The sequence below is a fragment of the Glycine max genome, chromosome 14, assembly GCF_000004515.6.
Source record: "Glycine max cultivar Williams 82 chromosome 14, Glycine_max_v4.0, whole genome shotgun sequence".
Classification (NCBI taxonomy): domain Eukaryota; kingdom Viridiplantae; phylum Streptophyta; class Magnoliopsida; order Fabales; family Fabaceae; genus Glycine; species Glycine max.
The window spans coordinates 29872412-29891555 of NC_038250.2; the positions used below are offsets into that span (position 1 = coordinate 29872412).

At 28.3% G+C, this 19144-nt stretch overlaps 1 protein-coding gene across 2 annotated transcripts; it reads right to left on the reverse strand.

Moving 5' to 3' along the window:
* Window positions 1–3737: 3737 nt before the first annotated feature.
* On the reverse strand, window positions 3738–8807 carry LOC100803519 (uncharacterized). Of its 2 annotated transcripts, none has more exons than XM_014767096.3 (5): window positions 8510–8807; window positions 5928–7432; window positions 5561–5801; window positions 4734–4813; window positions 3738–4086 (listed from the first exon to the last, which is right to left on the reverse strand). In XM_014767096.3, the coding sequence occupies exons 2-5, from the start codon at window positions 7380–7382 to the stop codon at window positions 3922–3924; spliced, it is 1941 nt and encodes a 646-aa protein (XP_014622582.1). In that variant the 5' UTR covers window positions 7383–7432; window positions 8510–8807; the 3' UTR covers window positions 3738–3921. The 2 variants fall into 2 exon arrangements, with proteins under 2 accessions (XP_014622582.1, XP_014622581.1); XM_014767095.3 differs by having other exon boundaries at window positions 8473–8806.
* Window positions 8808–19144: the final 10337 nt, after the last annotated feature.

Genomic DNA, 19144 nt, shown 5'->3' on the forward strand with positions numbered 1-19144 from the left:
ACCGAATACATCGTGTACCTACAAAAACAATATTTTAATTAATTAATCATAATAAATTCAAAATAGTAAAATGTAATCACAAAAATTATCTTCAACACAATTTGACATTAAAACTTTCTTCTATAAAAAATTTATTAACTTGAAATATTTTGGATGGTAAACACTTCAAAAAAAATATGAATCCAAGGTAGTAACTTTAAAGCCCAAATAAACCATAAACAAAGTTAGTATTATTTATAAATAATTAATTTTCACAATAATAACTTCAACATACGTACTTCAAATAAATATAATGGGAAAAAAATTAAATTTTAAATACCGTTCAAGTTGAATGCAAATAAAATTTTAAGACACACCAACAAATCATGAACATCAACCTTATCTAATTAAAAAATTAATATAACTTTATATTAAAATAAATTTCCACACTCAAAATACTTACTTAAAATAATTATGATGTTACAAATTTGTTTACTTTCACACACTTTTCACAATACATGCTTCGTTAATTTTTAACACACTAACAAACTATCAACACCAACCTAATCTAATTAAAAATATACTAAAAATTTCATATTTACCAAATTTTTTCGGGACTCAAATATTTTCTTTAAATAAATATAATCACATATTTCTTTTATTTTATACACACAGATATAAAATATAAAACTAATTTAATTAAAAATTATTAACAACTATAAATTCAAACTGGTCTCAAAAATTACTTCAAAAATATTTTATAATATAATTTATTTGACTGAAATTTACGAACCTCATTCACAAATTTAACCCTCAAGAACCAAATTTCAAACCAATTAAAAATTTGATGACAAATTTCTTCTATTTTATACACACAAACAATCATATAAAATATAAAACTAATTTAATTAAAAATTTCATAAAAACTATACATTCAAACTGCTATAAAAAATTACTTAAAAAAATTATAATACAAATTATTTTACAGGAAATTACGAAATAAAAATATAAAACTAATTTAACTAAAGAATTACTAAAAACTATACCTTCTAACTACTATAAAAATTTAGTTAAAAAAATTATAACACAAATTATTAATTTCAAAATTACAAACCTGATTCAAATATTTAAGTTCAAGCAAACAAATTTAAAACTTTATGCGGATAAATCCCTAAACACTCAGAAAACTCAAAGCTCCTAGTGCATTCAAAAAACTCAAAGCCACTAATTGTGAGCACACACTGCTGAAAGAGGAAAGAATTCTTCATCTCAAAGTCACTTGTGATTTCAAGAACACAGCTAAAAACGTTACTTGTGATTGTGAGCACACAACTGAAAGAAGTTTTCGTATTTATAAGCACAAAATCGCCAGTCCTTATGGCTATTTTTTCTGCCCTAAATCGCCAATGGGAGTTGCAACTTGCAGGCAACTCGCCAATGACAGTTGCAACTCCCCTTCTTTGAAAAAGCGGTCCCTCTAACACTGAAAAGCAGCCCCCTATGCCTGAAACCTAGCCTGCACCCTCAGTCCATGGAACTCGCCAGTTTGACTGGCGGTTCCCAAACATCTGTGCATGTCGCCATTCCAACTGGCGATTTGGTCTCTGCATGCACGTATCGCCATTGATGCTGACGATTTGCTCAAGGACACCAAACTCGCCACTGGTTCTGGCGGTTTGGGTCCTGCACGCATGGTTTTCACGTTCAAAAGTACCCCCTCTTGGAAATAACTTAAAAACAACCCCATCTGGAGAAATAGTTTCTAAAACTACCCCAGATGGGGAAATTTGCCAACTAACTATCATAACCAACTAACTACTCAAATAACTTCTAGTAACCAACTAACTACTCAAATAACTTATAGTAACCAACTAACTACTCAAATAATTTCTTATAACTAATTACAACTGCTTAATCGTGATAATGGTTGAAGTAATTTGTGCCAATATCTTCTTATATGCATTATCTTTATTTTAAATTTTGTTTTTTCTTCATCATGTATTAAGTGTTCCAAAAGTTATGTGTATGTATTTACATGAAGTATAACATTTTAACATTTTTATTCATTATTAACAGTAATTACAATATTTGGTTGATGTGGGATCAACAAGATCATTCACAACTGTTTTTCATGTTATGTATGATTGTGAAGGGTCTTGTATATAAGAGGAAGTTCATGACAAGAATTTCACGATTTGAATCCAAGAGAACAATTTTCATACTACATATTGTTGCTACAACTCCTCTTGCTTACATAATTGTTTTTTCTCCCTGGGTACTACCACTGATTGAATCAATTATGCATTAAGGTTTTTTGCTTTATTTTCTTTGTTGTCACCATCCATGAAAGCAATTGAGCAATTATATTCACAAGTTTTTTGTTTATCATTTTTTATTTGTTTTATATCACTTTTTTTTATTTGTTTTACAATTAAATAATGTGTCTCATCACTTTTTTTTTGTTCTTTTTTTCATAGTTTTATTTATTTCTATTCTTTTTGTTAGCTTTGTTGTTTTATTGTATTTTTTTTCTTTTCATGTTTTTATTTTTTGTTTGTAATATAGAACGTGCCATCTTCTTTTCTTTCTTTTATTCCATAGTAGTTAATTTTGTGTTTGATGATTAACTGATCAAGGTTTTCTCTTTTTCTTTTTTCGTTCATATGTAATTTTCATTTTTCTTTTCTTTTATTTTCTCTATTCCCTTCTTTCTCCTATTTTTATGTTTAAAATGTATGACAAATCCAAAAAAACTATTATACCCTTAATAAATAAATAAATAAATAAATAAATAAAAAGCTATGCAAATCCAAAAAAAAAAATTGCTATTTTTTCTCCAGTTTTTTTGGAAAATCTTTTCTCACTTTTACTCACTCTCTTACCCAATTGTTTTCAAAACCGTTCTCCTTTTAACCAATTGTTTCTTTCTTAATGTACCATTTTTTTTCTTCTCAGCATTTTTAATTTTATTAGTTTATTATTTGTTTATCTTCCAAATAGACTATCTTAATGAATGAATAAAAAAAAGACTATTTAGATTAAATATCTCATTTTACTATCTATTAAATTAAGAGTTATGTCTAACAAATTAAAAAATAATAATATTCTATTACTAATTAATGAATCAAAATAAACCCTTTTGTATGTTTTTATTCTTTACAAGAATTTTTACTGAAATAGATTCAAATTAATAAATAAAATTTCTTTGATGATATACTCCTCAAAGATCTTAAAACGGAATATGCATATAATTTACACATTTTCAAGTGATAAACTAATTACATATGATATCAAAAAATTAACATCTAAATATGTATTTAGAACAAAATTAATACACACATCCTTATATTAATAAGAAAAATGTTATACTGTATTAAATTTAATATACTAAAAATATTTTAAAACAATAGAAATGTGAACACACATATTATGTTTGTGTTTCCACAAGTACATAATACAAGATTGTTACAATATATCAATTTTAATGAAATAAAAAAAATCGCAATAAAAATACAGCATGTGTTTCTACTATAAAAATAAGGCATTTGAAATAATTATTTTCTGTAAAATAGGTTATAATTTTATAACTAATTTTTAAATAAAAAATTGTTTTAAACAACCATAACTATAAAATCGATTATAATTTTATAACTACTTTTATATAAAAAGTTATGGTTATAATTACAGTTATTTTATAAAAATTAGTCTTTTTGAGCAGAGTCCTAGATATCTTGCATTTGGGCTCAACAAAAACTAGCTTAGGAAGAATATAACATTATATTACAGCATATGCTAGCCACCTAAGCCCCTCAATTATCAGTTTATCACCATCTTCTCAATGGTACAAAAAACGGTGGACAAAAAGAGAACCACGGTTTAACAGAAATGAAAGAACTCCTGATGAGAACCACAACTCTAGCTATCTTTCTTTCTACAACTAGGTCAAAGTTCCAAGATAGATTTAACTGTACGTATGTAAACTTTGTTGACTATGTTAGTTAAACTCTTGCTTCCAAATTTAGCAAGATTCCAATTTTTCATTTGTCGTAAAAAGTCCAAACAATGCTTGTCAAGCCAAGGTCGAAATTTTCCTTCGTGGGTCACATTCTGCAAAATGCATCAAAAAAATGCATTAAGATATCTGCTATTGTATGCAATTCACAGTTAGCAGAAGATGTATACAAGAACTCCCATACTCACCAATGTGTTAGAACATGTAAATATGAAATTATGAAATGATTAGACCAAATGAGCCAACAAATGTAATAAAAAAATTGCACAAGTGTGTGAATGCAAAGTCACAAAAGTCACCAAATTCATAAGTACTATTAATAAGCAATTTCCTACTTTACACGACCAGTAGATCTACATCTAGAAGTCACATGCATTTTAAAAAAAATAAAAATTCAGAACTAAAGAAAATGTGGATGATAGAAACGATATTCCATAGTGGCCTAAAGGTGGGCTGGAGAAAATAGTTATGTTCTCTAAAGTATATTCTAGTTTTACAATATTGTATCTCGTTTAAAACATACTGCATGTGGCCATATTACTCATATCAAGAACTTTCTTCGCACAGAAGATTAACAATTACAACCAGAAATGATTCAAAATTCCATACCATAAGAACCCATCACCTCCAAGTAATCCACAAACAACTTAAGTTAAGAAGGTTCATTTCATTCTCATCACAATCACTCAAGATGAAAACGGCCTAAACAGGATATTATTTGAACATGAATCTACTGACTTACTTGCAACCAGAAAATAAATCCACGCAAGAGAAACAAAACCTTTTCCGGTTTTTTGAATTCGGCAATTGCTTTAGCTAGATCTGTACAATCATGAAACAAAATTTGATAGAGGATGGCATTAGATTGAGCAAAGACAGTTATACAACAATGAGAATAACACCACCTGAAAGTCCAAAAAGAAGCAGAAGCAACCTAACTGCTTGCACAAACCATAGATTACCAAAATGAAGCACCTATCAGAAAAATCTAACCCAAATATAATGATGACTAAAAAATAGTATTAATCAATCACAAGAATGAACCCCTCTAAGGGTATAACAAACAGGAAAATTGGTCTACCTTCACTAGAGAGAATCAAAGGTTCCCCTACCATTATAGTATATTGAGATTAAGTTGGTTCTTTAGCTCATAAGCAAATTACATCATATTCATTTCTGTGGCTCTAAATTATTTTCATCACCTATGTTGTTTTGAAAATTACACTTATGGTATACTTGGAAGAGCTTATTTGAGCTTATTGCGATATCTTGTAACATTTCTATAAGCTCAGTAAGTAAAAAATTCAAAAAAATGGTGGTAGTTGAAGGTTTTCTGACAAAAGGAATGAAAATATTAACTTGCTCTTATTCAAATAATCCAACTAAGTATTGGTTGCTCCATGCTTATATCAAGCCAGAGATGTTTAATGCTGGAGGTGAGGAACAAATCAAAAGTCAAAACCATTGAATCTTGACAGCTTGGTTAGGATTAAACTTCACATTAACAATATATATAAATAAAAAGGAATATTCAAAAAGTCAAACTAGTTGAGAAAATACTGGACATACCAGGGTACAAGTCAAGATATGATTCGCTGACACCCCTAGTGCGACAAAACTTGACCACCCCATGACGTGTTTCTCTATGACGTTCCTTTTGTTTTTTCTGACGTACTTCAAGCAGAAGTCTATCACATTCTTCTTGGTCATAAGGCCTTTGAAGATCATTCATAAGTCTTCTCCTAAACTGAGAATTACCGTAAGCAGGTAATTGCCAGTTGTCTTTGGGATTCTTTTCAGTTTCGAACCACTAAACACACAGAGACATTACCAAGTTAAAAAATAAGTGTTTAGTTAATAATGTGCCTGTGTGTGAATCATGTTCAGATTATGAACGATGCAGTTACATTGTATGAAGTAAAAGAAAGACACTTACAGATGAATCATATGTTTTCGAAGAAACAAATGGAGTGTTTTCATGAATTTGATCAGGTTCTAGAAGAATAACATCTGGCTCAGAGGAATTACTGTCACCATCCACGTTGTCTGTCTTTGAGGTATTCCTCTCAGGCCTACACCCCACCTCACCATCAACAATCAAAACAGAATTCAGATATTGTAAGTAATCTTCATCAACCTCACTCAGCACATAATCAGAAACAAGGGAATTCTGTATAACATTTGATCGCTTTCCTATTAATTCACTAGGTATATAGTCATCCCTACAAGAATTCAGGAATATCTGGTAATCCTCATCCACAACAATTAACTCCATATTAGTCTGGGCATTGTTGTTGGGGACACCAGAAACATTTTCATGTGGCCTTTTCTTACTAAGTCCTCTTTTAGCCTCCAAATTCTGCTTTCCTATTGATTCACTAGGTATATAGTCATCCCTACAAGAATTCAGGAATATCTGGTAATCCTCATCCACAACAATTAACTCCATATTAGTCTGGGCATTATTGTTGGGGACACCAGAAACATTTTCATGTGGCCTTTTCTTACTAAGTCCTCTTTTAGCCTCCAAATTCTGCTTTTCTATTAATTCACTAGGTATATAGTCATCCCTACAAGAATTCAGGAAAATCTGGTAATCTTCGTCCACAATATCTAACTCCATATTAGTCTGGGCATTGTTGTTGGGGACACCAGAAACATTTTCATGTGGCCTTTTCTTACTAAGTCCTCTTTTAGCCTCCAAATTCTGCTTTTCTATTAATTCACTAGGTATATAGTCATCCCTACAAGAATTCAGGAATATCTGGTAATCTTCGTCCACAATATCTAACTCCTTATTAGTCTGGGCATTGTTCTTGGGGACACCAGAAACATCTTCATGTAGCCTTTTCTTACTAAGTACTCTTTTAGCCTCCAAATTCTGCTTAGCTTTCATTGACCCACTTGTCTGTTTTCCCACAGAATCACTCCCTTTGTTTCTTTGATTTCCTGTCTCATCCCTTTGTTTTGAACCCTTGTCTAACTTGGGATTATTATGCAAGCTTTCTTCTTCCCTGTAAGGATGATCATTATGGTCATTGTTGTGGCCAATGTTGATGTCATCATCAGAACCATCCACATCACTATCACTGACAACATCAATATGAGGATCATATGTAAGCAAAAAGAATTTGTAATCTTCATCCACTTCATCCTCTGACATATGACCCTTCTTTATTGTTAAACTTGCCACTTTTCCATGACTCTTCACAGTTGATCTTGTACCACTGTCACTGTGATTGTGCTTCAATTGTTTGTTTGAACCTGAATTTTCAAATCTCTTCCATCGTCTTTCTAACCTACAATCCTTAGAATTAGAACCTTTCGGTTTCAGAATCGCTCTCACATCATCATAACCTTCCAAATCAATTGTGTCCGGAGCAGGCCCCATTTTCCTTCAACAATAGCAGTGTCCTCCTTTGCAACAGGACTACTTACGCGCTGTAAACAAACAAAAAAATCAAAAAAGAAAACAGTCAATTTGTTATGCTGGAAATTTTGATGTCTTGAGGAAAAAAATACTGTGAAAAATAATTATATGGAAAGTACATTGATTTTGTAATGGAGAACATGTTTTCAGTCCATTAATTAATGGAAATAAAATTCAATCCAAACGACAGATACATTACATCAACTTAATTAAATACATCAATAGATAACAATCTATTTGCTTGGTGCACATACAAAAATATAATACACACTACACAGCAATGGAAGCTTAAAATGCATCAATAGGCATTTAAGCTGAATTTAAATGCAATCGCAATTTGATCAACAGGCAACTCTTACTTTTTATTATTATTTTTTTGAGTAAACTACATAGACCTCCCGAGTTTTGGACATATTACACACACTCAATACCCTTTCCCTTTTTAACCCTACAAAAATCTCCTTAATTTTTTTGGGTTTGTTACACCTACACCCCCTGGTTCCAAACGGTGTAAAAAATCGTTAAGTTAGACATGGAAGGTGATTGGCACATGGGCTATAATGATTTTTTTCTTCCAAAAAAGCGCTTATCATCTTCGTTAAAACTGGACAGGCTGTGATGGAAAATTCAGCAGCAGCAGTTCATCCACAAATGAATATTCCACAATTTAGGCTACTAAATTTATGAAAATTTAAACAAAAAAACCTCAGCAAAACCCTCCACAAATTGAATATTCCATAGGCTTATAAACCATATCCTCCCTCAGGCATAAGTAATGTATTTATGTATGTAGTACACTTTATGATTTTGGTAAAAAAATTCGAACGCCAATACCTCATTTTGGTTCTTTAGGTCCACCATATGAGAGTTTTTTTTAATTATTATTATCATCAATTCCAAAGTTTCCCTTTCATATGCACAATGGAAGAAAACCAAATTAAAAAGCCCCCAACGCCCTTAGGAGACCAACATTCAATCATTCATAAAATGACAACCCAAAATAGTTATAATTCAACAAGATTATGCTTATGCTAAACAAAAAAGTATTAACCTTCAACAAGATTAAGCCCAAGAACGCATTCCCTCACCAAACATCAATTACTCCAACTCCTCGATGTTCGATTAGCCAGGTGCACCGTGCGTGTGGTTCTCAATCTGAACCGCTGTTTTCTATTTGGTCTCGACGACGGTGGTGAAGGCAAAGGATAAAGGAGAGGTTTGGGATTTGAAAAGTTGAACAGTCCAATCCCAAACCTAATTTCCTTCTGTTAATGGCAAAAAGAACAATTTGGGCTGTGAACAATAAAAGGTTCCAAACTGAACAGAGTGAACATTAGTAGTAACTCTTTTCTCTTTGTTCCAGTGGCAGTGGCATTAGCTCGTGAAGTTACGTTCCCTAACCTTTCTTATACCTAACCCACTGTCACATTAACGCCACCCTCTATTTTTTTTTTCTTTCATAAAGTTAAATTTTTGCCCTTTTGAAGGATGTATATTTCAATTATTGTCTTGTTTTTATTATTCGTAAGTAAATAGTTTAAATTTAATAATAAAAAATTGTGTATTTGATTTCATATATTTGAAAAATATACGCTTTAATTATTGTTTTATTTGTTCATTGATTGATATGTGTACCATATCCTTTAAATAATATGCATCTTATGGTCACTCGTCATATAAAATTTTGAGGAAAGTAATTTATTAAAGAATTTGAATTTCTGTAATTTAGAATTCTTGGATGTTTTTTTTATGAAAAATTTAAAATTTTGAAATTTTAAAACAGAATTTTAAATCTAAAATTTCAATTTCCTTTTAAAATGTGAGAAATTGAAATTTTCTTACCGTCTTCTTCGAAAAACACAACTCCTAAAGATTTGATATGAACATACACACCAATTATATATTTTCTTTTTTTTTCATTCATTTTTTTCATCCTCATAATTTTAATTTTTTTTATCCAAATACAAAATTTTAAAAATAAAAGAATTTCAATTGAAATATTTAAAATTCTTAGAATTTAAAATTTCTCCATCTAAACCTACAAGATAATTTTGACGGATGCCTTATAATTTTTTAAAAATATTTAATAATTGTATCGAATATTTACAAGCCACTTTAAAAAAATGTTCCTTTTATTTCAAGTTTAGTAAAATTTATTTTTTTTCTATTTATTTTTTGTTTCATATCCTTGAATGTTATATTTATTACAGTTATTTTGTATTCGTTTTCTCATATTACGATTCAAAATTACTATTATACGTTCAGGCTTATAGCGACAACAATCGAAAATGCAAAAGATATATCTCTTTTAATTTTTTAATCATTAAATATTCTTACTTAAAACCTTAACCTAGGCTAGTGTTAAGAAAGTAATTAATAGTATAAAATAATGTATCTATGAATATTTTATTATTTATTATTTTATTCAAAAGAAGAAGATATGTTGTGTTTTTTTTTTAAATGGATTTGGTTTTTTCGGGAATAATATGATTTTTTGTAAAAAAAAGATGAAGGTCGAGACTACTAGATGGTGGAGTCAAAGTCTCTTTTGACAAAATTAATAAAATGCTAAGCGTAAATCAATCCTTAAGTTTTCTTTTTAAATGATAAATTTTATTTTCGCAAATAAGAAAAAAAAACTCATTGGAGAAGAGACAGATGAAATGTTTGTTTTACAGAATAATATTGTATTTCCTAGAATCATAATTCCAGAAACCATATGACTAAAAATGTTATTTTTAGGTATATTTAAAAACATGTTTGATTATATTTTAATATTTTTAGGATTATTTTTTAAAATTCAAAATAATTAAATGAAAAAAGATAAAAAAAAAAAAAAAGAAAGTTACATGTGTTTTATAGAATAACTTATCATACTGTTATGGAAATATCACATTCTCATCCCTTTTCATGAAAATATTATGAGACATTTGTTTCAAGTTATCAAGAAAAATTTGTTAAAATATAGACTTAAAAATATCACATTCTCATTTCTACAAGAATTACCTATCCTCACTTTTTTCTTCACATTTCTTATTTTACTTTTATTTTTAAAATTTTTTAATTAAATATTTTTACTTTATTTTCTAAAATTCTTAATAACAAGTTAACAACCAAATATCTTCATGGAAATAATATTATTCTCATGCATAACATTCCTAGGAATATAAATTCTGGGAATACAATTTTATAACTTCAAATAAACGTCCCTAAAGCATGGAAAACATACTAAAAAAGGAAGTTATGACATTCCCATGAATCAACAACACTCTAAAATAATTTTTTTAAAATTTGTAACAAACATGAAAATGTTACATTTCCATGCATACATTCTTAGACATAGACTTTTAATTCGTAAAATAAATACACGCAAAGAGTTTTGATAAGATTAATAGAATCTTTGGTCCTAATTATTATTTAAAATTTTGTAATTTTTAAAGAAGAAAATGTGAGACTACAGTCCTAATCTTTTCTTAAGAAGCTAAAACTGAATTTCCTTAAACATCAAACTAAACATAAAACATGTTTAGAATGATAGAAAAGGAATACAAAAAGAAAGCTGACCAGAGAGAATTTAAAACAAAAGGACCAAACCTCACGACTCTGATAGCCTAAGACAAGCCCACAACAAAATGTCTATTGTGTTGGGTAATCAACGCTCTCACAAATAAAATTACTCACACCTACAAAGGATAGTAAGAATACAACAAAGATTACATCGTATGAAAAATAATAACAAACACAATAATTTAACTTGGTTCGACACTTCTTGTCTATGTCCACGGAACCGTCTCAAAAAATATTTTTACTATCACAAAAATGATTATAAGATTGTAACCCACCACAAATAGTGTATCACTCTACAAACCCGAGTACCTCACTTAATAATTACAAGAAATGATAATACTTTCACACAAAGACACTTTTCTCTCAACAAAGTGATTTTGTTTCACAATCTCTCTTCTTACACACTCTTTCTTCATGTGTTGTGTTTCTCCACTAATTCTTTTCTCTATTTATAGTGGAGATTGTCACCAACTATAAAAAATAAGCTCTCTTGGAAGTTAAAACAAAAGCAACTTTCAATGCATCCACTCAAATAAGATTCATCTAGTAAAATGCAATCTTTCACTTTGCATTTAAGTCACCTAAACCTTGGTGATAAAAATTCAATTCCCAATATGTATGCACCTTATCTTTTGACCTGAAACTCAACGATTTATTGATCATAAAGGACCTCTATTTGCATAAAGAATGAAAACAAACACCAAAATAGTAGTTGCAACACCACGTGCTAAGTAGAAAAGGAAAATTTCCTAGTTGATACATTCGATGCTAGAAAAAACTTGACATCAAACTCAACAATGACCAATCACAACATCAACTCACTTGACATAGAACTCACAAATACTCCCCATAGCAAAACCACTTCTTTGTTAACTTTTTGGATTTGAATAAAATTAATGATAAAGGGACAACTATGCACCCACCTAATCGGCCAACGTGTACCAGCGGACAGAACACTATATGCTCTATAATATATGCCTCAACCACACAAAAATATCTAACCACAACAAAAACTATCAACCTAGAACCCAACCAAATCTTTCAACTTGTGAGATTTAAACATACACGAAATTCACCCCTACATCAAAAACATCAAATCCAAAAACCAATCCATGCCTAAAAAATTGAGCAACACATCTCCACTACTCAAAATCACCAACAAATTACTTCTAATAAATAAGATATCAAAACATACTACAAGATATCGGATCATTAAACCCATAATCCAACGAATATGGAAACTAGCCTTTGGTATAAATCCATCCCCAAGACAGAACTTTGACTTGATCAATCAATTCCTCCACATCTTGATCCTTTCCTTGAAAAACCTTTACCGTACGTTTGGATGGGGGAATTAAATCGGTTCAAGTATTTCAACTGTGATATTAAAATGCCTTGCTATAATGTAATTCGTTTGGATATGATATTTTAAAAGTAATTGAAATGTTATCATTTTTGTGAAGCATTTTAATACACTAACTTAGCAGAATTTCAAATTCTCAGAAAAACAAAGGAATCAAAACTCTCCACTCATGAAACATTGTACACGCTCTTGCATTCTCCATAGCTCTCTCTCTTCCTCTCAGCACACGCTTGGCATCACTTGCAAATGAGTTATCGCTTGCTCTGTAATCACGACCTCCATCAACTAGTAGGTTCTTCTTTCTGTTCATCACAACTCTTTCTTCCTCTCATTGATAGGTTTCTCTCTCCCCCTATCTCTTATCTATGTGTATTTCTTTTCCCAAATTTATGTTTCATTAATTTTGATTTCATTTTTTTGGCTACAAGGTTCGCTTGATTTTATTAATTTATGTTTCATTTTCTATTTCATCTATTTTTTTTCAATGATTTTAATTTGTTGGTGGGTGTGGAATTGGATGGGTTTGGAGTTGAGATAGGTTGTGAGCACCATATATTTGTAAATATGCATGAAAGAGAAATAGAGATATAATTGATAGATTGTGTTTAATTGATAGAATTTTTACACAAGAAAAATGAGAAAACAAGAAGAAAAGAGGCTAGCAAAAGTTGATAGAAAGCTAAAAAAGAGAGGGATTGAGAGAAAATCCATCAACTAGTAGGTTCTTCTTTCTGTTCATCACAACTCTTTCTTCCTCTCATTGATAGGTTTCTCTCTCCCCCTATCTCTTATCTATGTGTATTTCTTTTCCCAAATTTATGTTTCATTAATTTTGATTTCATTTTTTTGGCTACAAGGTTCGCTTGATTTTATTAATTTATGTTTCATTTTCTATTTCATTTTTTTTTTCAATGATTTTAATTTGTTGGTGGGTGTGGAATTGGATGGGTTTGGAGTTGAGATAGGTTGTGAGCACCATATATTTGTAAATATGCATGAAAGAGAAATAGAGATATAATTGATAGATTGTGTTTAATTGATAGAATTTTTACACAAGAAAAATGAGAAAACAAGAAGAAAAGAGGCTAGCAAAAGTTGATAGAAAGCTAAAAAAGAGAGGGATTGAGAGAAAATCCTAGAACCGTTGTAGCTGGTATTCTTTGACAATGGTAGAAACTAGAAAGTCTTGCTAGGTAAATATTTTATTTTATTTTTGTAAGAGAACTGAATGGGAATAATGTATTCATTGTTCAACTTCTACTTGCTACTTGTATGATTTTTGATGATTAATTTATTTTTATTTTGGTCTTTTGATTTGGAAGTTGTTAATGAGGTTGTTTAATGGGGTTATATGCCACTTTATTTACTTCATCTTCTTTACCATTGGACATGATGAGCGATATGATAAAATGCTTGAAACTCCAAAGTTTCATATTTTCTTGTCACGGGATTTTAGGATGTTTAATAGGACTTTTATTTTCTCATTTGTTTTCATGGAAGGTATCTCATTGTAATGTATAGTGGTTTTATGAATCACAATCATTTTATGAATCATAATCATTTCAGATGATTGTTTTTAAATTACACAATTATTTAATTCTAATACGTTTTTAAAAATTATTATGAGACTATATAATTAATTTTTTTTTAACAAGGAATTAGATTGAACAAGAAATTGTATATCATTCATCTTTAATTTTATAATATTGTTTAATCCAAGTTTTTTTTTGTGTTAATACAAAAATATTGTGTAAGATTCAAAATTATTTAATATTAAAATTATTTTGATTATTTAATTATTAAATTTTAAAAAATTGATTATTAAATATTGTCTAGCAATAAATTTATTTTGAATATTTAACTATTTAAAAAATGACTAATATTTATTTTTATTAAATATTAAAATTTAAATTTTTAAATAAATATTTAAAAATAAAAAATTAAATTTCATTGAAATTGAATTATTTTATCTAAACGAGAAACTTAAAATAAAAGAAATTAAATGATTTGATCCAAACAAAATGTTTATAAAATAAAAAAAATTTAAATTAAAACAATTAAAATTATGTATTTGAATTTCTTAAAAATTTTAAATCTTCTATCCAAACAGAAAGTTAAAGTCCTTTTTTTCCACAACACCCAGTCATCCACACCATTGCAAACCAAACCATCCTTCATATATAAGCTTGTCTCCTATGCAGTGACACTATCCTCAGAATTATAAAAAATGTTGTGACAGATCCAAATGCAAAGGAACTTGCGAACCCCACCACTCCAAACACAATCTCCACACCATTGCTGAAAACTCATACTACAAGAAAATATGATTTGTAGATTCTCCACACCATTGCTGAAAACTCACACTACATAGAGTTTCCGAGGCTGGAATAACATTCCTACGAGCCAAATTCTATTTAGAGGGAATGTGATCCTAAAGCGCTTTCCATGCAAAGCCTTGAATCTTTAAAGCATCTTCTCCACCTCCAATCCCTCCCCACACCACCCTCCCTCCAAAGACACATCTCCTTCACCGAAACTTGCTTATTTATAGCCACATCAAATAATCGAGGATAACTCAATACCAATGTCGCCTCACCCACCCAATGATCCCTCCAAAATAATACTACTTTACCTAATTCATAATACCTTGTCCCCTTTCCTTAAACAATGTAAGAAGCTCCTTCACCAAACTGAACAAGATGAATCACAGTGGCCTTCCCCCCATACTTATCTCTCAAAACACGATACCAAAAAAGACTTCCTTTCCACCCTCATACGCCATCACCACTTCCCTAATAATGATAAATTGAAAAGATCCCGTTTTTTATGCCCAAACCACCCATCTCCTTTTCTGTACATACCCTATCCCACGCTACCCAACAAATCCTTCTCCTATCCAACCCATCCCTCCAAAGAAATTGTTTAAATAAGCAAAAACTAAATCAAAATTATAATTTCAAGATTATTTATGGGCTCGCAATAGGCTAAGTGTGCTACTCATGTTGCACAACTTTTCAAATTTGGTCACCTACTATGTCATAATATACAGAAGTTTTCATAAGAAAGCTATTTATTTTGCTTTAAATTAAATTTTGTATATTTCCATTTTTATTTAACAACTATCAATAACAAATTTCACTTTTCTATGAAATGCTTATGAACTTATCATAATACAAACATTATAAAGGATCAAATGAAACATGTGAAACATAGATTCCTTATTCAATGTGTGATGCAACTCGCCGATAATCAAATTGGGTATGAATCAAATTATGTAGGAGCTGTTGTAAGAAAAAATAGATAAAATAAGTCTCATGTTCTATTTTATTCCATCAAGAAATTATGCAATATAAAAAATTAATTAAACATAATAAAAATTAATAATTAAAAAGTATTAATTTATAACCGAAACCGAAGCGAAATTAAAACGGAAAATACATAGAAACAGAAACACGAATAGAAATTGAGAAAAAAAGCGTAACATGATGGGGTCTGTGAAATAGGGTAAAACTAACAACAAAATTCAACAAACCAATTTTTCTTGTTTTTAAAATAAGATAAAACAGTTTTAAAATTTAGTAAGAATCAAAACTCACTAGATTTTGCTAAATACGTTTTGATTTTAACATAAAATTTCAAAATTACAAATCACAAGCTGGCAACTATTCCAAGCGAAATCTTAGATTCTTTTTGGAAGATCTGAGCAATGAAACATTTAATACATTTAAATAATGTTTCGAATTGTAAACTCATGATATTTTTAGTGGCTCACAATGACCAATTGCTGACTATTAAGATTATACTAATATTTTAAATTTAGATAAAACTTAAAGGAATATTAAAAAGATACCGAATTTGTAAGAAATATATAATTTATATAATATATTAAGATTTAAAAATGTATAATTATTGTCACTTCAGTGACAACCGATAAATAACGTACAAATAACACCCAGATGAAAAACAAAAATAATATTTTTCTTGGTTTTGTAGATCAAGAAAGAAAGATTATAAGAACAATAAATAACACAAATATATAAAATCAATAATCTACAGAAATTGAATAAACAGCAAATCACAAAACCGAAAGCCCACATAAAAAAAAAGTCTGTTGATAGTAGAAAAACCATGATAATCTTCTTCAGTTAATTGGAGTTTTCTTTGCAAATACAAAAATCATAAAAAGAAACTCAAAACAACAACAAATGCACGACGAAATAAAATGCAAATACTTTAAGTTTGTCTTGTATTTTGGTATTTTGCCTTCATGTTTCTTTTTGCTATTCTCTTAATTATTGACTATTTAATTTTTTTTGTCTTTATATCACCTATAAAAGAAATAAAAATACATAAATAAATGTAATTTTTTTTTAAAAAAGAACTAAAAGAAAATAATAAATATGCTGGTAATAATTTGAAATTTGTTAAAGATTTTTTACCGAGTCAAAACCTATTAAATTTTCATTTGTCCCCGTCAATGGTCTTAATATACTATTATGCAGCTTATAGTTGTGTCACAATAATATGTAATTTTTTAGTAAACTGATTGCAAGAATGAAAGGATAGTAAGATTGAAAGAAATAATATAAAATGAAAATATAAAATTAAATTTAAAAAGTTAAAATTGAGAGAGGAAGATAAAAATGGAATAGTGTGTCATAATAATTAATTACCATTTTGAAATAATTCAAAAAAATAAGACATATAATTAATTGGCACAAATATTTTTAATTGATTAAAATGCTTAATTAATATTAATAGGAACAAATATTTTTAATTGATTCAAACACTTAATTAATATTAATTGACACAAATACTCTTTAATTATTGATTCAATTTAAGTGGTCTAAAATATTTCTGTAATATTTTTTATTCAATTTGATTGGCACTGATGGGAGAATTTCTAGATTTTACGTCAAGGATATCTTAATTATGAAGAACATTGATCGTGATTTGATTGAAAACCATAATAATATTGCTACAATCGTATAAATTCCCAAATTAAATAGAACCGAAATCAAATAAATTAAATTCACATATATAATTATTACTATTACTATATAAATTTCAATTATAAAATAAAAAAATAAAGATTTGTCCGGTTTTTAACTTATTTTTTTAACAATTAAACATTCAAATCTTATTTAAAGAATGTTTTTAAATATAAAATTATTATCTATTTAAATACAAACTGAAAATGAAAAATACAAAAATATGACATTTTATATATCATGTTTATTTATTTAATTAAAAATCTTTCTGGTTAATAATCATCTTACATAAAGAGTATAAAAAATATTAAATGCAATTGCAAGATCTTTAATGCAATTAATAATTTGCAATTTGTAATTAATAAATAGTTGTTTTATTTATCGTGATTATGATTTGGATGCATGTAAGAAGGTTGCGATTTGATTATTAAAATAATTGTTTCTTTTCTGTAAAAAAATTGTTGTTTCAATTTTAATTAATACTAAGTGTTTGTAGGTTAGTTCAGACCAATTTTGATCAAATTTAAAATTCAACTCAATTAAATTTGATCAGTCTGATTCGATTTTTATATTTTTTTTAACTTAACCTATTTATGAAGGGTTTGATTTGGCTTGGACCAATGATTTTCTCATTTAAATTCGATTTTTTTTCTTCATAAAATTACTAATTTATATCATGATTCATCCAAATATTCAATATCATTAATACAATATTATCAAACGTTTGAAAGAAGTAAAATTAATTTATTTAATACCATCAACATAATATTTTAAATTGACTAATACAAATTAAAATAAAATATTTTTCAACGAAATTTTCTATAATAGTCTGAATCACAGTTATTTGATACAAATTAATTTCTTACAATAAGCTTTGCTGAAACTAATAAATAAAGTATGATCCATTAATATTATAAACATGACAAAAAAATAAATATGAAAAAGGTGAAATAAACAATAATGTACCTGAAAGTAATACCTTGAGAAGTTCCAAACAACTAGTAGTCTCAACACTTATAGTTTCAACACGAGTCCCAATATTAACACTATTTAACATCAAACCAAACAACTCTACAAAATTTTATCAATTCGATCCGGTTTTGATAAAATCTATAAATTTAAACCCATAACTTAATCGGTACATGAACGATATTAATTAGTTTAATTCGATTTTGACCGAAATACATAAATGACCCAATTGAAATTGTTTCGATCGGTTTGGGTCAATTCAGGTTCACAGGTGACCAGTATCCATAAACACTCATAATTAATATGTTTTATTTAATATTATCTACCTTAACTTGATATTTTATTTGTTATATAATTTTTTTTAGAAAAATTGTTACCTTAACGGGTATTTTAGCATTAAATGTATGAGTATTTTTTTAAATATTAACAATTTAACATTAAAATTTATTTAAAAAATATAATATTTTTAAATATATAATAATTAAGCATGTTTAATGTTTATATATAATTTTAATAAATTAAATATTATAAATTATAAATCATAAATTCCTAAAATATTAAAAATCCAAGTAACAAAAAATCTTCAATTACTAATGTATCCTTATAAAGAGTGGGAAAAATATTTATTTTTTATCCTTTAAATTATGAGAGAGGAAATGACTTTGAGATTTACAATTTTAACCTTAAAATGAACAAGTAAAAGAAAAAGATATAATTACTCACTTCTAATATATATATATATAAGGTTACCAAATTCAAGAATTTTAAAATAATAACTTGCAGATGTTATACTAGTGGTAGAGTATTCCAATAAAGTGATTGATGTTATTAGA